We start from the raw sequence: 25,742 nt of genomic DNA, 5'->3' as shown, positions 1-25,742 counted from the left end.
ATGTCACATTCAACACTAAGATAGCTTCAAAAGTCGTGATCAAAGTTTTAAAAAGTAAATTCGTAGAGTTCAAAGCCAAATTTCAAACAGTTTAAGCGCTCATAAATAGCTTAAAAAAGTTTAAAACAAAGGAACAAATTAAATAAATCTTATTGTAAATTTAATTCTCTTCCTAACCATATCCTTAAAATTGAATGTTGACTGATAGGTTTTCAAAAATATGAATAAAACTATTTTCATCGAAAACTGATGTCGATATAAGAAAATGTTAATAAAAACAATATAAAACTTGTAGTAAACTTTTATGAAACATTTTAAAATCTTTAAAACATGAAAAATGTTGAAATGTTTCTAAGTTTTTAAAATGTTTTAATAAAAGGGTACTACCGTACTACAAGTTTTTATTAATTTGAATAAAGTAGCCCATGTAAGTGAAGTGATTTTAAGAAATGTTACTTGATATTTTTTTGCAAATTCCATGTAGAATGGTCTTCGGCAGCTACATTTTTGTGGGAAACTGCATAAATGAAGCCGTTAATGGGACTTTAGTGTAGTCAAATGATTGCTAATAAAGATTGATATAATGTGAGAATAGTTTAATGAAAACGTCTTGTTGTTACAGGACAACACCGCCAGCGAGCTCGCACTCGCAGAACAGTATGACGCTGGCACTGACGTCGGCCGCAGCTGCGGCGGCGGCTGCGGTGAGCAAAGCTGCTCTGAGCAAGGCTGCGGCGAGTGCGGCTGCGGCAGATGAGTCTGACGTGAGCAGTGACGGCGAGAGAGAGGTGGAGCCCGAGGGAGAGGAGACGGAGACTGCGCCCGAGGGAGAGGGTGACGGCGAGGATGAGGATAGCGTCACTCGGTGTATATGGTCAGTACTAAATACATTCCATCAGTTCAGAATCATTATCTAATTAATAATTTTGATTAAGAGAAATCGTCAGACTAGCCTTCAATGGATGAAATTTTCTATTGTTAGTATTGCACAGTGATGATAAAATAGTTTATCAATAGTAATACTAAAGTAAAAAATATTTGTTAATTTATTATTTTACTTATTGAAAAATCTATTATTAACAGTCACAGTCAGAAAATCAGTTTGTCTGTAACGAAAGAAAATAAGTACTGTATGAAACTGGCAACTGGGTGGATTATAAATTTCTGTAAATTTGTAATTTCCATTATTTTCACAATTGATTAGTACATTTATTTCAAGTTTCCTTTTATGTTCCCAATATATTTTTGGAACTTATATGAAACAGTAAATGATAGATAATCGCGAGTAATAATGAAAGGTTGATAACGTAACTTGAAAGTTGAATCTTCAAAAAATTACCAATTAACTTTTGAAATGTGTCATGATATTGTAATATATTTTATTACATTGACAGAAAATGATCAAGTCTTGTTTTATTTATTATTGTTAACTTCATGATTGGTAAATACATGATTTTGATTTGAAGTCCTCATATATATTTGTAGAAATTCTCATGACAATGGATTACATAATATTTAAATAGTTTGTTTTATAGAAGTGGTTATTTATAGTAACTGTAGAAAAATGAATGAATTTGTACCAATTTGCAATAAAAGGCTTGAACGAAATAGGCTTACTGAATGTTGTGATAGTTTATTAAATTCGGTGTGTTGTTGTATCATAATAAATCAAGGTCTAAAAACCAGGTCAAGACACCCGTGTTCCTTATGGAGCGGCCATTTTGTGCCTATTTCATGGCGGTACATTTGAAAATCAAATCTAATTCAATTTTGCTCGTAACAAAATCATGCATTTTAAAAACAATATTCTAGTTTAGATAATATGTGAATTCAGGTTTTCAATTTTTTAATAATGAAATTTCAATAATAAATGCTTCAATTATTCATTTATTATTAAAAACATACTTTACTTTCCTTATTCGTCATATGAAACTACAACAAGGAAGCAACGCTTCTGCAGTACATGACACGTTAAATGCCCTGTTGCACAACAACCGATTAACTAACCGATTTTAACCGTGACTAATTTCACGAGAACCAATCAGAGAAGGCGTTTTTGAAGAGACCGCTTTTTTGATTGGTTCTCGTGGAATTAATTACGGTTAAAATTTAACCGGTTGTTGTGCAACCAGCACAATGTGTAATCTAATATACTGTATTACTATTATCCTTCATCTACCAAACACAACAGACAAAATAACACAACAAAGTTCACATAAACCAAAAATTATTCAAGGTAGTCCGCTAATGTGTATGGACATAATAAAATAAAGAATTATCTAGGTGTTCATTTGATAAATAGAACAGACAAGAAAACAACAAATTTCACAACCACACAAAGCAAAAATCAACTATCAAAACCGCTAATTTGTATAGACACAATACAATAAGGAATTCCCTGAGTGCTCTTTTGAACTCCTCCAAGCCCTCTACTTCTTTGATGTGAGATGGGAGTGCATTCCTGTGTAAAACGGGTTACTCTCCAGTAGACAAAGTCTATGAGGTGGGTTTACAAAACCTCTAAACCTTATGGGGATGATTCACCTGGTTCTCCTATTATTGAAGACGAAGCTTGCTACATCAAATATATAAATAACTGGAACCGTCAGCAACTTCTTTCCTTTAGAATAAGGACTGCAAGTAAACCTTGCATTAATTTTATATAATATTATATTCTCTGAAAGATTAATATTCATTCATTCTCATTAATCTTTCTCCAAAATATAACTCCATATCTCACGACTGACAGAACATGAATGATTCACCAAAAGTACAGTTTTTCACTCCCCACTCTGGCCAATAATCTCAATGCAAACAAGGCTCAAATCAACTTACGAGTGACATGAGAAATATTTTATCTTTCATTTCAAATCACTCTCCACCATAAGAACCAAGAGTTCTGTAGAGCTAGAAGTTTCAACTCTGCTCTGAGTATTCAATTCAATTCCAAAACTTTTATAACCTCTTCAGAAAGGGATTATTCTAAATTTCTTGTAGTTGGACTATTCCGAACAAACCATGAATCTAATTCAGCAAGACACCTCTCTGTCTCGTAATCAATTAATTATTTTCAACCTCTTTATTGGCAGTTAGGAAATATTGAATTCTTCCAATTAGTTTAATTGATGAATCAACTGGAATTAGCAGTGCTAATCTAGAGTTAATGTTGTGTTGTAGGTGTGCGGAAACGTGCGGTAGCGGCAAGACGCCGCAGCGAGCCTGCGGCACGCCGCAACTTGGCTGGCGGCAAACAGCGACGCGAATCGGCCAAGGAGACACGTGACCACAAACACACCAACCGGCAGACCGCAGCCGCAGCCGCAGCCCAATATGGACGCAAGAAGACCGTCGAGAAGAAAGTGCCCGCCAGGCGGAAGGTTAGTCACAACATTCCCACCTTAAACTCTAGTCTTTCAATTTTAACCCTTCAAATCAAATTATTGCTTAAAAAATTAAATCTTTATTCTTATAAAGCTGGATCCTTAGTGCGAAAATGTTAGAAAAGTATTTATGATTTAGGATCCAAGTTATTCTTCTCTCTCTTAAAGCTGGAGTGAACAAGCTTTCAACACTCATATATTTCTATTTTGTGAATCTAATAAGTTTTATGGTTTGAGCTTAGTTTCTTGTGTTTTCACGCCTGGATCTTCAGCCACTAGAATTACTTCATTCTAATTGACTTTCATATGAAAATTCACATGAATTCGCTCTTTACTTTAATTTTGCTTGTGAAGTAGTTGAACATGTTTGTGTCTGTTTTTGTCTCTGGAATAACTCATTGTTATTCAATCAATTTTTTAACATAATCATAATTATTTCAAGAAAATTTTTTGAAAATGATATCTTTCTAATCGATAACTTTACATTGATGATTAATTAGATTATTGACTTCGAATATAATTGTACAACCCTTTTTAGCTGATAACAGAGGCCCTGAAATTTATTTATTTATTTATTGGATAAAAAGCAGGCTATTGCCCAAAACGTTTTCAATTTCTAAATGTTGTCTTGAATTGTCCAAATATTATGTAGGTTTTGTCATAGAGAAACACTAGCGTAAGTAGATATCCCATGGTATAGGGCGTTTATGTCACAACTTTTACTGTTATCTCAAGCCGATTACTGTCGATTTTCACTGTTTTGACCGTGTAAGAGTGTATGAACGGCACAATATGAGAGACTACCAGCGTCATAAAGCTTCACGGGAAAGAACTACGTGGACTATCAGCTTGAGATAACAGTAAAAGTTGCGACATAAACGCCCTATTCCATGGGATATCTACTTATGCTATTGTTTCTCTATGGTTATGTCCATTTCAATTTCTTCACCAAATTTTTTATCTTGAAAACAAAAATCAAAATAGAACAAACAATTGATCAGGTGTGACCTTTAAACTCCAGACCTGAGTCAGAGAGGTTGAAAGATATTATTGTAACGTATGTATGAAGAAATATTGGTGAATTAAATTTAAATTTGAATCAAACACATAACGATTGTGTTTGTTTGTTGACAGAATTCGACACTGAACCAATCACGTGACGTGGACAAGACGCCGAAATCGTCGCTGGCTTTGATGGCCCAGGCGGCCGCCGTGCAGTGCGAGAAGGACAGACAACAGGCCAGGGAGAGAGAGCGAGAGAGAGAACGGGAGAGAGAGCGTGAGAGAGAGGAGCAGCGTCAACTGAACACCTCTACTAGTAGTCTGTCCAGTCTCAACAGTCCCACAGGTCACAGTCCCGGCCACAGTAATACCTTGATCAGTCCAGGTCAGTTTACGACATAATATTCATTCAAATGATTAATACAATGCAATAGCATCAAATAAAATAATCTTTATTGACAAGAAAAGAAATTCAACTTGATAATCTTTTACAGTGACCTAAAGTCTATTCATCAATATGGAGTGTCAAATAAAATTATTTTCATTTGAATACATGAAAAATACATCTATTGCTTTTGTTTGAGTCATTGCTTCACGCCAAATAGTGTATTCTGAATAAAACAAGTCAAGACATTCAAGAAATATCTGGGAATATCTGCGTTTAAAGTACCGTATCCAAGTTGCCAATTTGGGCAAAATTGTGACCTCGTGCAAACCCATATTATATGGTTCAATATATTCAATGTGACAGCACTGTCGGGGCAGTGTTGTCTCATTGATTTGTTATTTACAAAGACAGACAGAAAAAAGTTTCATTATTTCAAAAAAAATCATTTAGCAAAATAAAACATGCTGTGCTCATTCATTGTAATACAAAAAAAAACTTAATAACCATTGTGTTACAACATCATTCTAGAACCTGAATTACCGTATATTTATAAGTAAAAATAAATTTTAAGTAAAGTTTCTAAAATAAAATGAAAGTATTGATTCAAATTTTAAATCAAAGTTTATAAGTCTTAATGTGGCTCAGGTTTCAAGGAAAACTAACTCTCCACAAGTATTTTAAGTCCAGGTGATGATGGGGGGGGATGAATGATAATACAGCTCAAATGTTTCAATTTGTGATGATTTCATGAATCAATATAGAGATGATCAGTTTCATGAAATTTTTTTATAAAAGATTACATCCAGTCATGGACTTGTGTGAGGAAGGCCACAATTTGGCAAGGCGAATGATTTTTCCAAGTCTCAAATTGTTTTATTCAGAGTGTAAGGGTCTCTTCACACTCAGCTACGCTACGCTGAAATACGTCTTCGGAAGACGTAGCCGTCCTATCTCCAAATATTGAAAGTTATGCTACGCTGATATGAACGGGTCAGAATCGTAGTAGAGTAGCCAAGTGTGAAGAGACTTTAATGACTATAAAATCGAGCGTGTGAAACCTGTTTTTTTGAGTGAATTAGGGTGATGTAAGCATAACATAAAATCATACTATTAAGTAGATGAGAATTTCCACAAATTATCATTATAAATACTACTATTGAATGTTGTCAGGTGGCGGAGACAGTGTTCAACAACTGCGCCAATGGATCGACAGCTACGAGGAGGCGGTGACCAACCACTACTCGCCCGAACTAAGGGCACGCATCCTCAGCATCAAGGTGAACGGAGTGCACAGTGACCTCAAGCTGCCCTCCCATCTACTAGCCACGCCCAAGTGTCGCATATCGCTGCTCCCGTCCGGAATCAAGGTCAGTCTTCAACTAAAACACAATTCAAAACAAAATCACAGGAGTGAAAACTTACGAAATAAATCTAGGGGTTTTCGTTTATTTATTTATCACTTAGCTATCACTAGTAGTTCTGTGAACAGTAGACCTCACGCAGTATTCTCATCCACAAGTACCGGATTGAAACTATAGACCTTATGGAAATACAGCAATATGTGGCTTCTCCACACAACTGTGTAATCACTTGTCAGTTGATTTATGATGAATAATTCTATAGTCTGATTTTTACTCCAATATTGGCGTATGAAGGAGGATCCTTTTTCCTTTTATATTATCCTTGAAATGCAAAATTTCCAAAAACCTTGTATATACGTCGACGTGCAATTAAAAAAGGAACATACCAATTTCATGAAAATCTATTACCGCGTTTCGCCGTAAATGCGCAACATATAAACATTTAAACATTAAGAGAAATGCCAAACCGTCGACATGAATCTTAGACCTCACTTTCCGCTTGGTCAATTATGGACACTGATTTCTAAACATTTTTTGAAGTAGAAAAAACCACTTATACAGCCTAAACATCACATCCACCAACCCCAATCTCTATTATCCCCACCAATCAATCAACCTCCGCTCCCTACCATACATACACAGCCGTGACACAAGAGTGACTCTTCAATCTGATGAAGACCTATACCAAGTCGAAACGATCGTAACTACCAAAAGTTAGGCTTTTTCTACTTCAAAAGTGTTTTTAAAATCAATTTTAAATTGAGATAAGAATGGCACAGCACAGTATAATTTTTTATTGACAAGATATATTTAATTTTTTAATAATTTATTTTTGAAGTAACGTTCTATCAATGATAGAATTTACCAATTACAGGAATGTAAGTTTGTATTTGGATTTTCGTTTAAAATTATTATGTATTCAATTGACACATTTAGCACACCCACTAATATTTCTCCTTATTCGCCCCCTACCATAAATAGACTTGACACAATAGTGACTTTTTCATTTCGATAAAGACCTACACTAGGTCGAATCGATCAGTAGTTTATTTCGGTCGGTAGTAAATTCCAATTGAATTTAATTTTGATGTTTGTTTTTAGATTCTGATGACGTGTGCGAGCGTGGCAGCGAACACTCCGCTGATCGAGCTGCGCGGCAAGTACATGCTGTCGGGTGGCGCACGGGGAGGCACGCCGCTGCAGTGTGCGCCGCACATATTCCACTACCAGCTGCCGCGCGACAACACCGACGTCTGTGTCGACTGTCGTACCTATGGCAACGATGCGCGATTCGTGCGCCGCTCCTGCAAACCCAATGCTGAGGTAACAACCACACATTAACTATCAAATCAATGCTATTTCCTCCCTAAACATCACTCTTTGTGAACCGTTTTCAATGAAAAGAACTCAATTTGTCTGTCACTCTATTCTGTCTGTCGACTAGAACAGAGCTTAGACCAGGTATAGAATAGACACGGCCCATTGTATATTCATACTGAAAGTCGATGAAGCCAACATCTACTGCCATATCTCCAAATCGTGACGTCAACATCAGATAGAAAACTTTTCTGTAGAGTTTGTTTACATTGTTTTCCATAGCAGATATTGTCTATCTCAGTGGGAGCACAGCGGGAGTTTACCATTTTAATGGATAATAATTTACATCCTTCTGAAATAGACACAATCTGAAAGTTTTCTATCCGATGATGACGTCACGATTTGGCGATATGGCATTAGATGTTGGCTTCAGAGGCTAGACTTCCCAGCGTGTCTATTCTATAACTGGTCTAAGGAACAGAGTGCTATTGTTCTTACCGCCCCATAATTTGATGTTTTCATGTGTTTTTGGAAAAATGAATGGTTGATTGATAATCTTCACTGGCTAAATAACGTGAATCTCATTGTAGTAACCCGGTCTCTGCTGCCTCAATATGTTTTCAATTAAACAGGGAATGTGGTCTCATTTTTGAATGAGAAAATCTTCAAACACTCGTTAGCGGGTTCACATTAGTCAAATTTTCTTGAGTCAAGAAAACTTGAACCAAGTTATGACAAAGACTTGATCAATGGAGCAATGCAAACCTTTCTTCAAGTTTTTTTATTCAGAACTTGAATCAATTAAATGTTGTTCATGTTAGACTTTTAAATTCAACTTGGAGGTTCAATATAACTTATATTTGGAAAAATGGTATCGAAAACAACAAATCTTAATATAGATACCATTTTCTCATTTGTAGGTTGGATTGAACCTATACGTTGAATGCAAAAACATGTTCATAATAATAGCCTCTTGTACTGTTGAATTAGTATTTAGAAAATATTTCTTTTTGCGTTTAATTTCAAGAGATTGATGTTTAGTGCTCTTTATTTTTTAATGTCCTAAATATTTTAATGTAAATATTTATGTGGTTCGGTCAAAAAGAAAATCGAAGCAAACAGTGTTCAACCAATCTAGAATGTACAAGAACCGCTAAATTTGAAGATTATTGTGCAGTTGAGGTGGAAAAATTCAAGATTGATTAGATTTTTAACCATTTTTCACTTTATATAAACTTTTAAGATTGTGAAAATTAGTATTCAAGTTTGCAAAAATAGTTCATTCTTACTCAAATTATAGTTTTCTTAATCAACTTGGTCATTCAACAAAACTTGACCAATGTAAACGCGGCTTTAGGTCATGTCAGTGGCCCTAAAATTTATCAGGTGGGATCTGACCTGAGCCAGGCAGGTCACACGATATTTTTATTACTATAGTAACAATGTATATTAATGATTTCTGTATTTTAAACAACGTTCTCATCAATCTAGAATTCAATTTTAAATTAATAAATATTGTCAATGAGATGAATAAATCTAATTTCCTTTTCCTCTCGTTGTAGATTCGTCACTGCATAGAAAAAGGCACACTGCACCTCTACCTGGTGACAACTCAGGCCCTAGACAAGAACAGCGAAGTGACTCTGGCCCAATCAGCGACGGGACCCGCCATCTTGCCTTGTGCCTGCGGCGACCCAACCTGTCGACCTGTCCCTCCTCTTGCCCCTCCTCCTCACTACCACCATCATCACCACTCCTCCTCCAAACACCATCACTCCTCCTCCTCCTCATCCTCCTCCGAACACCACGACAAGAAGAACGGCGCATTTGCCGCCAACCGAACGCCATCCACTAATAACCAGTGAGTGTTTCAAAATCTAATCAAATTTATTGCCAAATCAATAAAATATAAAAACATACGTTTTGTCAGTTTATTACACAGTATAATTAAAGTCAAAGATTGTCAAAGTCAGGAAGTCAAATATTTAAGATTTCATCCACTGGCCACCTGTAAGAGGAGTATAAGGATTTGTCATTAATCAAACAGTAAAATGTTATCTATCTTCTTAACCTCCATCAGGAGTATAAGGATTTGTCATTAATCAAACAGTAAAATGCTATCTATCTTCTTAAACCTCCATCTCAAGGTTTGTAAACATCTTCATATTCCTCCACTGAGTAGGCACATATGGATAGCAGCTCTTTTTTCAATAAAAGTCTGAAAACTTCACCTGACGTTTCTTAAAATGTGAGATGGCAATAATGTGTAAATCCGGATATCTGAACTTTTTACCCTTCGCTCATACATAGTATAGTACTTCGGTGTGCATCATCTCTCAAATGCAGTTAGAAATTGCAGTTGACCAACTGTTTTTAACTTTTATGTACATACAAGTAGCCCTTTCATTGGGTATTTGAGATAATTATTTTACAGTAATAAAGTATGTCAGTCACTCTAAAGTAATCACTGATGCAGAAAGATGACAACGATACGAGCCAGACAGCTTCAGAACCAAGGACATTTTTAGTTGATTTGACTTAAGTGGTCCTATGTGGCCAAAAAAATACGAAAAAAGTATGTCAGTTGAATACATACTTCTCAGTTTCATACATGGAATATGCTTCTAATGTTTGTTTTTTTCTTTTAGTTCGGCCATCGACAAAAGGCGGCGAGGAAGGCGACGAGCCGTGTCGGAGAATGAGAGAGAGAGACCGCAAGAGAAGAGAGAGACCCCACAGCCAGAGAGAGAACAAAGAGAGAGAGCGCCGCCGGTCAAAGAGAGGAGAGAGCAGTCGAACAAGCAGGCGAGCGGTGACGTCATACCGGAAGTGAAACGAGCCAAATCAGCTGATTTTGAGGCGGACAATGATAGCGGTGTAGTGGTGAAGCCGACCGTTGAGACCGGGTCATTGACCTCCGATGCTTTGCCGTCTCCTCCCCCTCCTCCTGCTCCTCCCAGTACCGGAGTTACTACTCGTGCCGAGAAGAAGGAGAAGAATGAGGTGGTCAAGGAAGCAGAGAAGGAGACAGAGAAAGTGGTTGAGAAGAAGACGGAGAAGGCTGCTGAGAAGGTACCATTGTTGTTTCGTTTTCCTGTTTGGTTTCTGAATATCTTAACCACATCGATTAAAATCTGTGCAATTGGACATTTATGTTTTCATTTCAGCATAAATATAAGTTGTATAGTTGAAGTTATTAAATCAACATATACTCCTCGATTTTAAATCGATGTCTTCGTTGCCATTTCAGCCTAATTATAAGCTGTAAAGTTGAAGCTATTGAATAAACATAATCCTCGATTTATTATTAATTTTGAGAAAAATCGATTGATGACCTTAGACAAGCTTTTAATGGGAGAAATTCGGTAGTGTATGGAATTGTGGGAAATTGAAATGTACTGTACTTTGAAATTACAATTTACTGTATTTTATGCTATTTTGTTTTAATTCAACATTGAACAATAATAATTTATTGACTCCTGCAGAAAAACCCAAGGGTTTAGCAGGACGACCAAACATTGTTTTCTCTGTTACAAAAAAATAATTGTTTAAAAAAACATTAAACTATGACTTCCTAACCATTAACATTAAACCATAATAATATAGTTTAAATGATAAAATCATATTTTCATCATTAAACCATTTTCTGTCATTGAACCATTAATCATAGTTTAGTCATCAAAATATGATTTCCTATACTGATTGTGAATACCTTTTGTTTCAAATAAATCGATTGATTGTAAAATTAAAATTTTTGAAGAGTTTTGTTACAAATAAATGTTTCTATTGTAATATTTAAATTTGCCAAATCATTCATGACAGACGTTTTTGTCAGTAAATACTCTATTGTGAAATTTCAGGCTGAAAACATTTAACCATATTTTCATCATTAAATGTTAGTCATTAAACCATTTTTCATCATAAAACCATTAGTCATAATAAGCCATTAAACTATGATGTCCTATACTGTTTTGAAAATCTTTTGTTTCAATTGAATCGATTGATTATAAAATTGAAATTTGTTTCAAATATGTTTTTGATTGTATTATTAGAGTTTGTGAAACCATTCAATATTGTGTGATTCATCCTTTGAGAAGACGTTTTTTATTCTATTGTGAAATTTCAGGTTGATGTACAGAAAGAGAAGGAGAAGCCGAAAGAGAAGGACAAGGAGAAGGTGAAAGAGAAGAAGGAGGTGAAGTCGCCGTCGAGCTCGCCGCCTCACGTGCCGACGACTCGCTCCTCGCGGCAGTGGGCCATCCGGCGGGAGGCCGCCTCCTCGGTGAAGCCTCAGTCGAAGCGCAGAGAGACCAGAGCGTCATCCCCGCCCCATCCGCCCACGCCGCAGAGGGAGTCACGACGCAGCACCGCCGACCGGGAGGATGAGGACGATGATGAGGAGGAGACAGCCATGAGCAAGAACGATGAGAAACGCAATAAATTGGTCAGTTTATTTTATTTGATAGAAATTAAGTTTGGAAATTAGATCAAGCTAATATAAATTATTCATCGATTAATCCTCTCACTGTTAATTATCTGTATTATTGATCGAGCGAAGTGAGGTCTAAGATTCAAGTCGACGGTTTTGCATTTATCTTTATGTTTTTATATTTATATTTATGTTCTGCATTTACGGCGAAACGCGGCAATAGATTTTCATGATATTTGACAGGTATGTTCCTTTTTGAATTTCGCGTCGACGTATACATACGGGTTTTTTTGAAATTTTGCATATTAAGGATAATACAAAAGGAAAAGGAGTCTCCTTTGAACGCCAATAACGTCTGATTTAAGTTAAATCAGACTTGAGAATTATTCATCATAAATCAGCTGTCTAGTGGACTATAATACTACCCGTTCAAAAACATCGAACATCTTTTAAATGTATCTTTCCATCAACGTTGTAGACAGTTGCAGACAGACCTGATAACAGCGCTCAAACTCACATTCCGGGGCGAAACGTCACGGTACGATAGGACAGAAAGCTCTATGTTTATTTAGGATTTTTTTTAGACATTTTAAATTTACAAATTATTTATTAATTTTTGAAAAAAAAACATAACAACGGGTCAATGCAACTTACTGAGCGCGAGGTCTACTGTTCACAGAACTACTGGTATTTAATACTTTTCAAATTCATTCAATCAATAATTTTATTAAATTCAACACAAGATACATAAAAGAAATCAAAATAGAAAACAACAAAATCGAAAATAAAATTTCTAATAAAATTCAAAAACCAGGCTACATGGTGAGGTGAGCTGAAAACAAAGAAAGGAGGAAGCATACCTAGCCAAATATGGTTTCCCATGTAATAGGTAGGTAGAGGGTATAAAATTCGAATTCAATTATTTTCCATATTTTAAAATGATGAAAACAAGATTATAAATTACAATATTGCAAAGAACAGCTTGATCGCCGGCAGTGAGTTCGAAAATCTATTATATGATAGAATATCAACCAATGAATGAATTGTGTAGAACTCATTATTAACACCTAAATTGAGTAAAACTATGTTGTGAACTCCATTACACACGAAAATTCTTTGAATTGAGAAATAAGATAATGATTATAATAAATTATAAGAATAATGTTATCTATGTTATAATAAAGTTAAGGAGTGGCACATGTACGGAATAGGACATTCAATACGTGAATGCGTTAATATGACATTATTTTATGCAAACAGTCTTTGTCACTGTTGAAAATGGACGCTTGCCGTTCAAAAGTACTTCAGTCAGTAAGTAAAGAAAATGTTTTTTTTACTTAAATAATTGACTGCAGGCCTAGCCACCTCTAATACAAGGCCGCGGCCTACGATATTATGTATTAGAGGTGGCTATGCTGCAGGACGTCGTAAAAAACTTCAAAACCGTCTGTTAATAGATCGCAGCTCGGAATTTATCAAAAAAGGAATTCATCATCATTATTTTATGAGTTATTCATTTATTAATTTTATTGTTATTCTGTATTTTTGTATTGAATATAGATCCATACTGTTCATTTCATGTCATGTCAATCATGTATTTGATATCATGACAATAAGAACATTTTGATTTTTAATTATTCGATTTTCAGACGCGTGAAGAGCGTAAAATGGAGGCGATCATGAAGGCGTTTGAACGCATGGAGAAAGATCAGGCGCGTAGACAGGAAAACCAGGCGCGTCAGGCGCAAAGGAAGGACTCGACAGACACCGACCGCGAGAAAGAGAAGCCCGAGAAGGAAAAGGAGCGGTCGAGGGAGAGGGAGAGTGCACCCTCGTCAGCTGTGCAGACGCGCAAGGAGCGCGAACAGGCTGTCAAGCGGAGAAGGTCAGTCAGGTGAATATCAAAACATGATTCTTGGCTTGCAACTGTAGTTTAAGGAAAGTCATAGGGCACATACTTGAGGAAAGTCACTTTTACATAAGGAAAGTCACTAGGCAAATAAGAGAATACTTGAACCGTAAAGGTGTTATCATTCATCCCTTCATTATCACCTGGGCTTGAAATACTCGTAGAGAGTTGCATTTGAAAAACAATAAATAAATAGAAGATTGAAACATGCTCATTCCAGTTCTGAGTGCTAATTGTAAGTATATTGCATGCATAAACTGTATTCAATTTTTTAAAGGCAATAGGCCTTAATTTGATTTGTATAAATTGATTTAAACATATCAACTAGTTTTCCGAAGTGAAATTGTGTCAGATAGGCATGAGATTTACCTGATAAAAAAAGCAGTCCGTGCTCTTGGAAGTGTAATTCCCGTAATGAAATGAATATCGAACATGATTGTTGGCTTCCTTTCAGTAGTTTCAGATAAGGCTGGTCATTAACGACAAGACATGCATGTGTATGACCACATAATGGCGTCATACATTGTTGTGTCATCACAGCGAAAGTCTGAACAAAATTTCACTACTCTTATTTTTGTCTTTTGTAATAAAATGATAAAGTGTGTGTGCATTTCTGTATACCAACTTGACGTTGTTCAACTGTATGGATGAGTCCTTACTATGGTGAACAAAATTTGAATTCTATTCTAAAAATGCATGTTCATACATGTCTATCATGCATGTCCTACCGTTAGTGTCCAGCTTAAGGAAAGTTACAGGACAAGAATGTCTGAGAATGTAACTTACTTTTAGTCGTATTGTAAATGCTAATCATGTACCTCTGACATAGGTTAAATGGCAGAGAAAAAAATAACCTATTCAACCCTAGTCTTCCGAGGTGAAATGATGTCAGATAAGTCTAAGATTTTGCTGATGTAAGTTGTAAGTTTGTATGAATGTAGTGTTGAAATAGAAATCAAATTTTGATTTGTGTGTGTGTGCTCAGACGAAAAGGACGCGGCAAATCGCAGGGCATGCCGCAAGTACGACTCTCCAGTTCGCGTTTGCGGGCGCGGCGAGCCGCCAGTGGCTCCTCGTCCGCCGCGTCAACGCCGCGACCGCAGAAACGCGCCGTCGCCAAGAGTCGCGCGACACCTGTCGCCGCTAGGAGCGGTCGCGGAGCGGCACCAGCCGACTACTCAGACACTGAGGATGGTGAGGAGGAGGAAGAGGAGGATGAGGAGCAGGAAGAGGGAGAAGAGGAGACCAGTGAGGAGGAAGAGGAGAGCCAGAGCTCGGCTGCCGCCACTCCGGCTGTGAGTCAGGCGGCCGGTCTACTTATGGCACTTTCCACGCCCAATAATTTCGCTGATAAGGTAAGCAGCACTTCAGTTTACATAAATTCAATGATAGTACCTCAAGTGTGCGTGGTTGTTTTGGGAAATAATGTATGTAATTTTACCTATTTTTATTCTGTGTTATTTCGAGAATCATTTCAACTAATTAAGTTGATTGATTCTTTATTGATTCATACAATAAGTAAATCATCAAAATGATAGGGAGAGAAAAAATAAGGTAACCTTGTGCTATTTCTCTCCCAAATTTAGATAAGGTCACACTTAATCCGAAATATTTCACATTATTATCACTAAAATAGGAAATATTCACATATTAAAGAAGTAATTTTGGAGGATCAAAAAACAAACTTAATATTCTGAAAGCACAGCTAAAATATGAATGATTTTAAATTTTAAAATTGACAAATATCAATGATTTTAAATTTCTAAATTGATAGTTTTACCAATTCAAATCAAGTTACTCAAAGTTACTCCCACTTCTATTCAATTTTGACATAACAAACAAATAATCCTAGGCTTGTGTCGAGGAATAGTACGTCTTATCTTACTGGTTTGTAATTTTCATTTTCAATGAACGTTTGTTTACCTATAACAATTAGTGTACGAATGTGACACAATCAAAATAATTGGTCTATCTTTGAAATAAATTTAAGAAATGTAATAAATTGTGGGTAAAAATAGTAGACATTGGTATGTTGAACAATGTTTAGTGATTATAAAATGATTACTTGGACATGGTATGTTTTATTTCTAACAAATTAATCCTTTTCTGTCATTTTTTACTAATTGATCCTTCAAATTTCGGATCATTCTACCAAAAAATGTAAAACTCTTGCATTGGCAGTGGGCTGTAGAAGTCACTTTATCGTTCAATCATTTTCACATTCTGTTCAGAAGAAATAATTACCCTTGGTTCTTATGTGTGTGTGTGTTCACACGTGGTAGAGTGAGAAAGTACAAACAGTATGCTTTTTCTGCCAACAAGTTGAAAGTAGGTAAATATCATAATACATTTTAATTAACACCAAGTTAATTATAACTCCTATAAGAATCAATTGTATGCTATTTGAGCCAATGGTATGCTATTTGTGCCAATGTGTGAACACTCCTATAAGAGCCAATGGTATGATATTTGTGTCAGTGTGTGAACACTCCCATTAGGACCAATGGTATGATATTTGTGCCAATGTGTGAACACTCCTATAAGAGCTAATTGTATGCTATTTGTGCCAATGTGTGAACTGCTATTTGTGCCAATGTGTGAACTTGTATAAGAGCTAATGGTATGCTATTTGTGCCAATGTGTGAACACTCCTATAAGAGCTAATTGTATGCTATTTGTGCCAATGTGTGAACACTCCCATAAGAGCCAATGGTATGCTATTTGTGCCAATGTGTGAATACTCCTATAAGAGCCAATGGTATGATATTTTTGTGTCAGTGTGTGAACACTCCCATTAGGACCAATGGTATGATATTTGTGCCAATGTGTGAACACTCCTATAAGAGCTAATTGTATGCTATTTGTGTCAGTGTGTGAACACTCCCATTAGGACCAAGGGTATGCTATTTGAGCCAATGTGTGAACACCCTCCTAAGAACTGATGGTATTCTTTTTTTTAATTCTCATATTTGTTGTGCAGGATAGTTCAAATGCGGGCGACCACTTGCACCGAACACCGGAGAAGAAGCCAAGAGGAGGAGGAGAGGAGGGAGATGAGGAGAGCCCACATGGCATGAACACGAGCACTAGCAGCAGTGATGGCACCCCCTCCACCCCCGTCTCAAACACCTGTCTCCTTGTGGCAGCCGCTGTGGGGCCCCTCGCCCCCGGGTTCAAGTTTCCCAAGACCAAAAAGGTAATCTCAACGAATGAATTCACTTCATTGCCAGTATTATTCAATATACGGAGGGTTTCAGATGTTTATATTGGAGTGAGCTAAAAACTCCTACCTTATGGATCTTGGTCTACACCCAGGTATCGAATGGCAACCACTCCCGATGTTATAAAAAAAGAAAAACCTCACAAAATGTTTATAAACATCACTTTTCAATAAAAAATCCCAATCTTGGAAAAATACAATCATGTACGGTTTAAACTACCCATATTGAGACGGCCTATAATTTATTTGCCATACAATAAAATACATATTCAAAACAAATAAAAGAAAATACATGATTTTATAATCAAAAGTATAAAATAATAAAAAGTAAGCATAAATACCAAAATCATAATTATATACTTTTCATATGTAATTTGGCATCACCAGCAAAAGGAATTAAGCCTTGTCCGCTGTTGAGAATTGCAATCAGTTACTGATGTTACATTGATTTTACAAGGATCCCTTCAGGTATGCGATATATCAAACAATCGCCTGTTAACGAACAAACAGATGTATCTCGAAAATAAAATTCAATGTATATAAATAATGTATAAAATTAGAGAGTATTCATGTGGTTTCAATCAAGACCTTGATTCTCTGACCAAAAGCCAACTCACTATAGTTTGTTACTCACCGATTGTTTTGTTGCAGAATCTATTGAACACGTGGTTCAAAGCGCCCGACCCCAGCCCTAGCCCCGGGTCTCCGCCTTTGCCTGCCGGGGCTGCAGCCGACGACTCTCCGACCCGGCCGGGACCCGGCAAGAAGCGCTGGCTCCGTCAGGCCATCAGTGAGGAGTGTGAATCGCCCAACTCACGACAAGGTAACTATTTTGAATCTATTTCATTTGTGAAAATGTATAAATGGGATTTATTAAACAATTGGGGAAGAAAAATAAAGATAAAAATTAGCTTGCATATTCATATTTATTTGAAATGGAAGGTTTTTATTAGAAATTGCAGTTAATTAACTGCTGGAATATCATTACAGTCAATATTTGCAGTAGCAGATTCCTTAGTTCTATTTGTACAGCTTTCATTGGATATTTGAAGTAATCATATTTATTTATGAGTTTGGATTCACTATCACATTCTAACACAAATTTTCAGCCAAAAAATGTGTTTATACTTGTTATAAGAAAGATTAGATCAGTAATGGAAATCCAGTTTCAAACTTACTTAACCCCCTTACAAACATATTTGAATTTATTGAAAGATTTCATGTTAAAGATAAAAACACACTGAATGACCTATAGTAGAGTATATTCATATTATTGATGGACAGGCATTGTTGAAACCACGTGTCTGAATTCAAATCAATATATTTACGGTATTTCTTTGGTCTTTAATGATCCAGTATGAAGCTTTAGCAATTTATACACAAGTCTATACAACATTTATTGTATAGAAAAGTGTATATAGATGAATGAAATTGAAGACGGTGAGAATAAAAATGTAGCTAGATATATTTTGTTGTTTTGAAGAAGTACTGTCAATTTTTGCCTTTACAATAGATGTCAAATAATGCTGGAAATGAAATTTCTTATTGGACTATAATTGACCGAGCGAAGTGTGGTCTAAGATGTCGACGGTTTTGCATTTTTCTTTATGTTTATATGTTTAAATGTTCAAATGTTTATATGTTGCGCCTTTACAGCGAAACGCAGCAATAGATTTTCATGAAATTTGACAGGTATGTTCCTTTTTGAATTTCGCGTAAACGTGTACATAAGGTTTTTTAAAATTCTGCATTTTAAGGATAATACAAAAGGAAAAGGAGTTTCCTTCGAACACCAATATTACCGTAAAAATCAGACTAGAATTATTCATCATAAATCAGCTGTCTAGTGGACTATAATCATGAAAAGTGAGAAATGAAGTTTGTAGGAAATCAGCATTATGGTAGTTTATTTTGTTAATTTCAACACACCGATTTTTCGCCAACACAACACAGAATGTTCTCTGTTGGGTTGATAACAGCCAATAAGGATCGACGTATCGACGGCAGCCAGACCTGATAACAGCGCTCACATTCACATTCCGGGACGACGACACGTCACGGTACGATAGAACAGAAAGTGTTATTTATGTTTATTTAGGATTTTTCCTAGACATTTTAAATTGATAAAATATGTATTAATTTTTGAGAAAACAGGTCAATGTAACTTACTGAGCGCGAGGTCTACTGTTCACATAACTACTACTTACAACAGTAATAAAGTCCAATAAATATATTATGTTGCGTAACATCAATGAATTCCGGAATTGATAACATTGATCTTCAAAACCTGCTTCATCTTCTGTTGGGTTTCGTTTATCATTATAATGATAGGTTGTATAAATGATTACCTTCACTTATGCTATTTATTTATATATTTTTTTGAATGTTTTATGCTGTATAAAGAATACCTTCACTTATCCTATTTATTTATATTTTTATTTTGAATGATTTATTTTTTCAGAAATGGCAGTATCGCCCACAGAGCATGTAGCGCCATTGAAAAAGCGACGAATGGCTCGTGAGTCTATGTCTTCGGAGCAATCGTACACACCTCCAACCACGCCTGTCGGCACAAATCAGGTGAATTCATTCATTTGTTCATGTTTATGTTTGTCCCTGTCCATAATGTGAACCAATTGGGTGGTCACAAATAATAGACAAGTCAAAGAGAAAAAAAACATGCACAAAAAATCATTCATATATCCACTCATACATTTATTGACAACTAGCTGGCCCGGCGAAATTCGTACCGCCAAATAGTTTAATGCATCTCATGACAAACTTTAGCTGGATGCACACCTGAGGAGGCGGGATGCAGCATTTTATTTATATAGATAATTTTCCAGACAGCACAATTTTGAAACAAAACAATGTCTTTAGAACATGTAAGTCTTTAATCTGAGGCCGCACTGCTGGATGGCTACACACAGAACAGTAATTTTGTTTTTAGACGGGGCGTTCAGAATAAAATACATGGGCGATTATGGAAGAGCACACACTCTTGTCTACTATTTACCGACGGCTGTTGGATGACGCAATGATTATAACAGCTGATTTTTATTTCTGTGTGTGGCCAGCTCACAAATCTTCTCCCCATAAGGATTGCATGTAAACTTTGAAGGACCGTAGGAAAGAGTCCTGAAGTCGGATTATAGATTTGATAGGCCATAAACCTGATTCTAAACATATCGAACACAACTAAGAAAAATCATCAAATTCGGTGCACACATAAAAAAGTTATTGAATGTCAAAATTTGAGGCTCGATTTTTATTTATATAGATAGATAAGAAAAATGCGGGTAAATACAAACTTCAGTTTTCTACTGTAGTGATTCATTTAAAGCTTTCAGCATTGGCTGAATGTGAAACATTGATGTTGATGTATGATAAGAGTTTAAAGTTAATCTCACTCTCACTGTCACAATTTGTTGAAAGTGAAGAATTGTCGTTATTTTTAAGAAATGCTGACAGTTTCAAGCGCATCTCACTAAATAGGTAGCTTTATTTCAATTCACAATTACTATTGATTGATATTGTTGGCTTTTTCATTTTTCAAGTTTGAAGGTACACACTCAAGAAGAATGTCTAAATTTACTCCCAGGGCCATCTATATCTAAGTTGAAACTGTCTCCACGTAGTACGCTCCTCAGCATTTTCTTTTATCGCTCCAAGCCTCCCCATGTCAGTTTTAACCTGTCAAAATTAAAAAAAAAATATTAGTTTTCCTTGTTGAAAATTCTCTATTTCAGATTTGTAGTTTCTTTACTTTGAATATTTTGCTGTAACAGAAAATTAAGGAAATTTAACTGCTATAGACAATAACTTGCTGAGTTGAATACAATTTGTCAATGAAGGTGTGAAAAGTATTGAATAAAAATACTAGATTGTTAATTGCTATGTAACCTATGAAGTAGGTGATATTGTGATGAATGGCATTGGTGATATTGCGATAAATTATAACAAATTTTCATATTCTATTTTTATTACCTTTTTTAGTTGAATTTTGATGAAGATGAGGGCGTCCCACGCTCGCCTCCTAGAATGAAAAACTCTGATATGGATGAAAATGATGTAAGTTGATTTTATTTAAATTATTACATCATAAAGATTGACGATCAATTTTGTTTGATTGAGTCATTTTACATAATAAATTATTTAAAACCTGTAGTTTAGACGTGAGAAATACCATGCTTTGCGGTGATTACTGAACAAAAACGTATTGTGGTTAGTCTTCATGTTGACGAAATTCTTATATTTCAAGACTTGCTGAGTCAAGTCTAGGAGCATTTCAGAGACTATAATCTATGATACTATATAAATTGAAATAATAGCATAGTACCAAGCTGATAAGTCATAAAATGATAATCTATGATTAGTATTTTGAATATTCTTTTATCAGTGCCATGACAGGTTTAGTATATTGAGAACATGAGGATCGAACCCCAGCATTAGAAATGAGTCCAATAATTTTGAATTTATGCCAACTTACTGGAAAACTGCATCTGAGGAAAATGAATGGAAAGAGTAATAGATTTTTATAAATTTATTGTGTGTCAGTAAGTGCATCTGAAGAAAAGAGACCGAAAGAGTAATCGATGGCTTGTTGTGTGACAGGGAGTGAGTGATTACGAGGAAACCGGGGAATCTCCGGTGATGAGTCATCCTCGGACACCCGAGGATCGTCCTGCTGAGGATCCCAGGATCAGGAGCAAGGAGTTTGGTGAAGGAGAGGAAGAGGAGGAAGACGAGAGGAAGGTGACGAATGTCGGCCAGGAGGGAGAAGGAGGGAAGCTGACCAAAGAGGAGAAGAAGATAACACCGGCCGCCCGCAAGAAAGTGGTTAGAAACTTGATTCTATCGTACAAGTAAATCTAGTTATAGTCACAGTTGAGTACAACTGTTATAATGGTAGTGGAGGCTGTAATGGCACTAGAGGTGTAGTCACCTGTTTTTAGTGATTACAAACAGCAAGTAGTCACTTGTTTGTAGACAAGGTTTACAATATTGTAGTATGGGATCGAAATTGTTTTAGAGTTGGCTCGAGTCATATAAAACGTATTTTATGCTGATTCAATTGAAAAAATATTTTTGCTAAATAAATTTCCAATGTTATAATGTTTAATAAATTTCAAAATGTTGTAAAATTGTTGAAAACTTCAATCTGCATTTCCATTTCAGCAGTTGATGAACAGTAAAGAGGAATATAAATAGTAAACACTCTCATAAGAAACAAAGACTATCTTTCTCGAGTTTTTGTTGACTTGAATGCTGATTGCATGTATTCACTTGTGTGTTTGTACTGTTATCTTGGCCTAGTAAGCTGGCCCAGCCTGGCAGCCCAACGTAGGTCAATGAAGGCCAGTAAAGGCCACAGCCGGCAAACCACCCGTCCACACACTGGGTTCGTTCTAGGAAGACGGTAAATGTTGAATTGTTCCAGTTCCAGTGGTAAATGGTTCCATGTCACGTGAGTACCTATCATGTGGCTGGTGCAAAGCTACCAGTCCCAAAGCTATGGTGTTCCCAAGGAAAGTCACTTTAAAATCTTTGATTCAAGCTTTTGGGGCGCACATTTGAAGTTGATCTCTACCAAAGTGTGTCGTTTACTAACTCCGTAAATGAACAAAGAGAAAAAGTGTGCACTTCTTCCACACAAATATTTTATAAAGAAGAATTCATAAAGTTATCAACGTCTTTTATGTATTCTGTGGATTTGCTATGTTAGACCATTTATCTATGTTAGATCAGCGCATACGAAGGTGGTTTCATCCCATCGACCAATGACAGATCCTCGATTGTGGTACATTCTGAATGCACCGCGGTCTCAGTGCGAAGCAGGAATAATTTAGTAGTAACTGGATTTTGGAACATTTACTATTATTATTGTCATTTGTTACGTGAAGTCACAAATTCGAGCAGAGCTCAAGTCATGAACATGTCACATAACCTTATTCTTTCAGGCATGGTTCAGGCATTCTTCCGAATAATATGGTCCTTTTTCCAAAAGTGTCAGTCTGTGAGCCGGGTACTGATATACGCTTAACTCTTTGTTCTTGTGCTGTAGCCATGGCAAACTAGATTTCTTCAAATCTCTCTGAATTTCTGAAGACAAAATTTACAGTCTCAAGGACGTGCAATGCTGGGACCGTGAGAAACCTGTATTTTCTTAAAATGGGCGTACATGAATTGGATGGCCGCAAGCCCTCTCCAAAACACGAACAGCTTTCTTTTGCATCTTAAATATTGTATGTAAGTTATTCTTACTATTCCCCCAAAAGAAGATGCTGCAGCGTATTAGGGCTAAAAATATCCATAATACACCTTCTGGGCTGTCTTTATATGTCTTGACTGACAAAATGGTTCCCATGGGACGCGGATCTTTTCGCCGTTTGGAAAAATTTACCGTGTTCCCAGAACGAGCTCACTGGCACTGGCCGACATTGGGCCAACATGTAGATCCGGCATTGTTTGAATGAATAAATTGAAATTGATGTAAATGTTGTTTGACAGCTGTCGATCTCTGAATACCGACAACGCAAGGGCGGCCAGAGCAGGGACAGTCGAGGCGAGGGTGAGGGTGAGGGAGAGGGAGAGGAGACTCGGACGAGTGACTCGAAGTCGCAGAGTCGACGCCAGGAGGACGAGGAGTCCTCCTCGTCAATGTCGTCGAGTGAGGACGAGGCAGGGCCAGCCACCCAGGCTGCCTCCACTAACCCCTCCGACATCATTGCCAAAGCAATAATGCTCGAAACAGCTGCTGCTAATGTTAAGGCTGCCACAGGTCAGTTCAATCATTTTTCTTATCTAGTACCCTAGTAACACAGTTACACATTTATTCGTTACCAGATTGATATTTTTAGAATCTATATGCAAAATTTGGAGATCATTCCCGTTTTTGCGGTATGCAATCCACAAGTTGACATGTTTTGATGCGAACAAACGAACACACGAACAAACACAAACCTACTCTCTCTTATTATATAGATTTATCAATTATACATCTTCTCTTTTATTTGCTGTAAACGATTTATGAAAAATATGTTATTAGAATACGATTCGATCGTTTAAAAAATCAACAAATCGATGATACTTCCCTCACAATTACGATCTCGTCAGTTCAAGATAGGAAACAGTGGTTCAAGAATAATTTAAGGCAACTATGCTCGTAGAGGATGATATTCTCTACAATTTCGAACCAATCATGAGTTTCCATGATGTATCAAACTCGTTTTAGAGAATTATGATTAACTGGTTAATCACGAAAAAAATGGAAATACTGAAATCGCCATTTTTTTCAATCGGTTGTAACTTTCTAAAGGTATGAAATCGAATGTATTGTTCATTATACTGAGAAGAGGAAAACATTCTTCACATACTTGACTAGATTTTGAATTTTTATCTAGAGTATTTCTTAAGATGTAGCTTTGAATATAGAAATTCTCCATTATTTTGTGTATTGAAATATGAGCTGATGTACACTCAACAATAAATTTCTTGTACGAATTTAACATATGATACGTGATTTTGAACCGCCTTGACGAGCCGAGAAGAATGATCTGTAGTACGAGGAGAACCGATCATTGTTCCAGAAGTTATGACTGATCCTTGAGGAGTCCTCTCCACTAAATTAAGTGCATTGAACAGGTGATTTTCATAGAACATAATCTTGAAATCTTACATTATCATTGTGCGAAATCTCATTGTGGGGATCGCCCATTTAACTCAAATTATAGACAAGTAAACTTGACTAATGTAACCCTACTTTAGTGTGAAAACGGCCAATGGGTTTTTGTATGTGTATAATACCCGTTATGTGTATAATTCAGAATTTATTCACAATCACAACAAAAGCGAATAGGTGAATGTACAGAACTATGACAATGCTCCAAATAGCATTGATTGAATTCGAAATGATAATTTATATTCAATTGGAGATAAATATTCGAGAAAGTAAGTTTTCATCGAGTCTTAATTCTTTTTTTCAAATTCAAATCAAGTTTATTATCCATCATAAGACATAATACATTCATTAGAAATTATTACATTCATTTAATCTACCCTTAGCATAAGCATAAACATTCCAACACTCAAGTTTATTATCCATCATAAGACATAATACATTCATTAGAAATTATTACATTCAATTTAATCTACCCTTAGCATAAACATTCCAACACTCAATTGAAAGTGCTCGAATGAATCTTAGTCTACAGTGTAATAATTTCGATAATTAACATTTTGTGAATAATGACCCAAAAGGTTACAGAACCTGCTTGGGTGAATTTTATTTAGGGAGAGAATGTTGAATGAGTGCTGTTTGTGTGGCAGGCGGTGGTACAGGCACATCTAGGTTCAACAGTGCTCCTACACTGGTGGAGAGGCAGAGAGAGAATCTGACAGAGAGGTTGCGACGCGAGTTTGGACTGTTTGTCGATGATGAGGAGAAAGCTGCTATTAATTCAAGACAAGGTGAGTACATCAATAATAATTATTGATACTATTTCTATTGTTTAAGAGAATTTAATGCTGAACAATTAATTATTGATCAGCATGTAAATTTTATTTTTTGAGTTAAAGTCCGGACAGCATAGAGTTAGTTAATACTGATTTTTTTTAATTCACCATCTTTCAAGAGTGGATATCTTTAAAATTGAATATAGAAGAAATATTACACATGATTATCACTATAATAGGAAATACTCATGAAGCTTTGAACTATATTTCAAAATTAAATAT

General features: G+C 36.1%; 1 protein-coding gene across 1 annotated transcript in view; it reads left to right on the top strand.

The window, feature by feature from the left end:
* LOC111049998 (histone-lysine N-methyltransferase set-26) overlaps nt 1–25,742 on the top strand; it is a 65,925-nt gene that overhangs the window by 30,804 nt on the left and 9,379 nt on the right. The window contains exons 7-24 of the mRNA XM_039440383.1: nt 623–874; nt 2,133–2,140; nt 3,178–3,377; nt 4,515–4,767; nt 5,941–6,137; nt 7,233–7,454; nt 9,011–9,309; nt 10,097–10,520; nt 11,575–11,892; nt 13,527–13,771; nt 14,772–15,141; nt 16,767–16,982; nt 17,658–17,829; nt 19,468–19,586; nt 21,003–21,077; nt 21,621–21,845; nt 23,517–23,787; nt 25,335–25,475. Coding sequence (XP_039296317.1) covers nt 623–874; nt 2,133–2,140; nt 3,178–3,377; nt 4,515–4,767; nt 5,941–6,137; nt 7,233–7,454; nt 9,011–9,309; nt 10,097–10,520; nt 11,575–11,892; nt 13,527–13,771; nt 14,772–15,141; nt 16,767–16,982; nt 17,658–17,829; nt 19,468–19,586; nt 21,003–21,077; nt 21,621–21,845; nt 23,517–23,787; nt 25,335–25,475 — 4,007 coding nt within the window. The remainder of the gene's footprint in view (nt 1–622; nt 875–2,132; nt 2,141–3,177; nt 3,378–4,514; nt 4,768–5,940; nt 6,138–7,232; nt 7,455–9,010; nt 9,310–10,096; nt 10,521–11,574; nt 11,893–13,526; nt 13,772–14,771; nt 15,142–16,766; nt 16,983–17,657; nt 17,830–19,467; nt 19,587–21,002; nt 21,078–21,620; nt 21,846–23,516; nt 23,788–25,334; nt 25,476–25,742) is intronic.

This window comes from Nilaparvata lugens, chromosome 13, assembly GCF_014356525.2.
Source record: "Nilaparvata lugens isolate BPH chromosome 13, ASM1435652v1, whole genome shotgun sequence".
Taxonomy (NCBI): Eukaryota; Metazoa; Arthropoda; class Insecta; order Hemiptera; family Delphacidae; genus Nilaparvata; species Nilaparvata lugens.
This window is presented reverse-complemented; position numbering and strand designations above follow the sequence as displayed.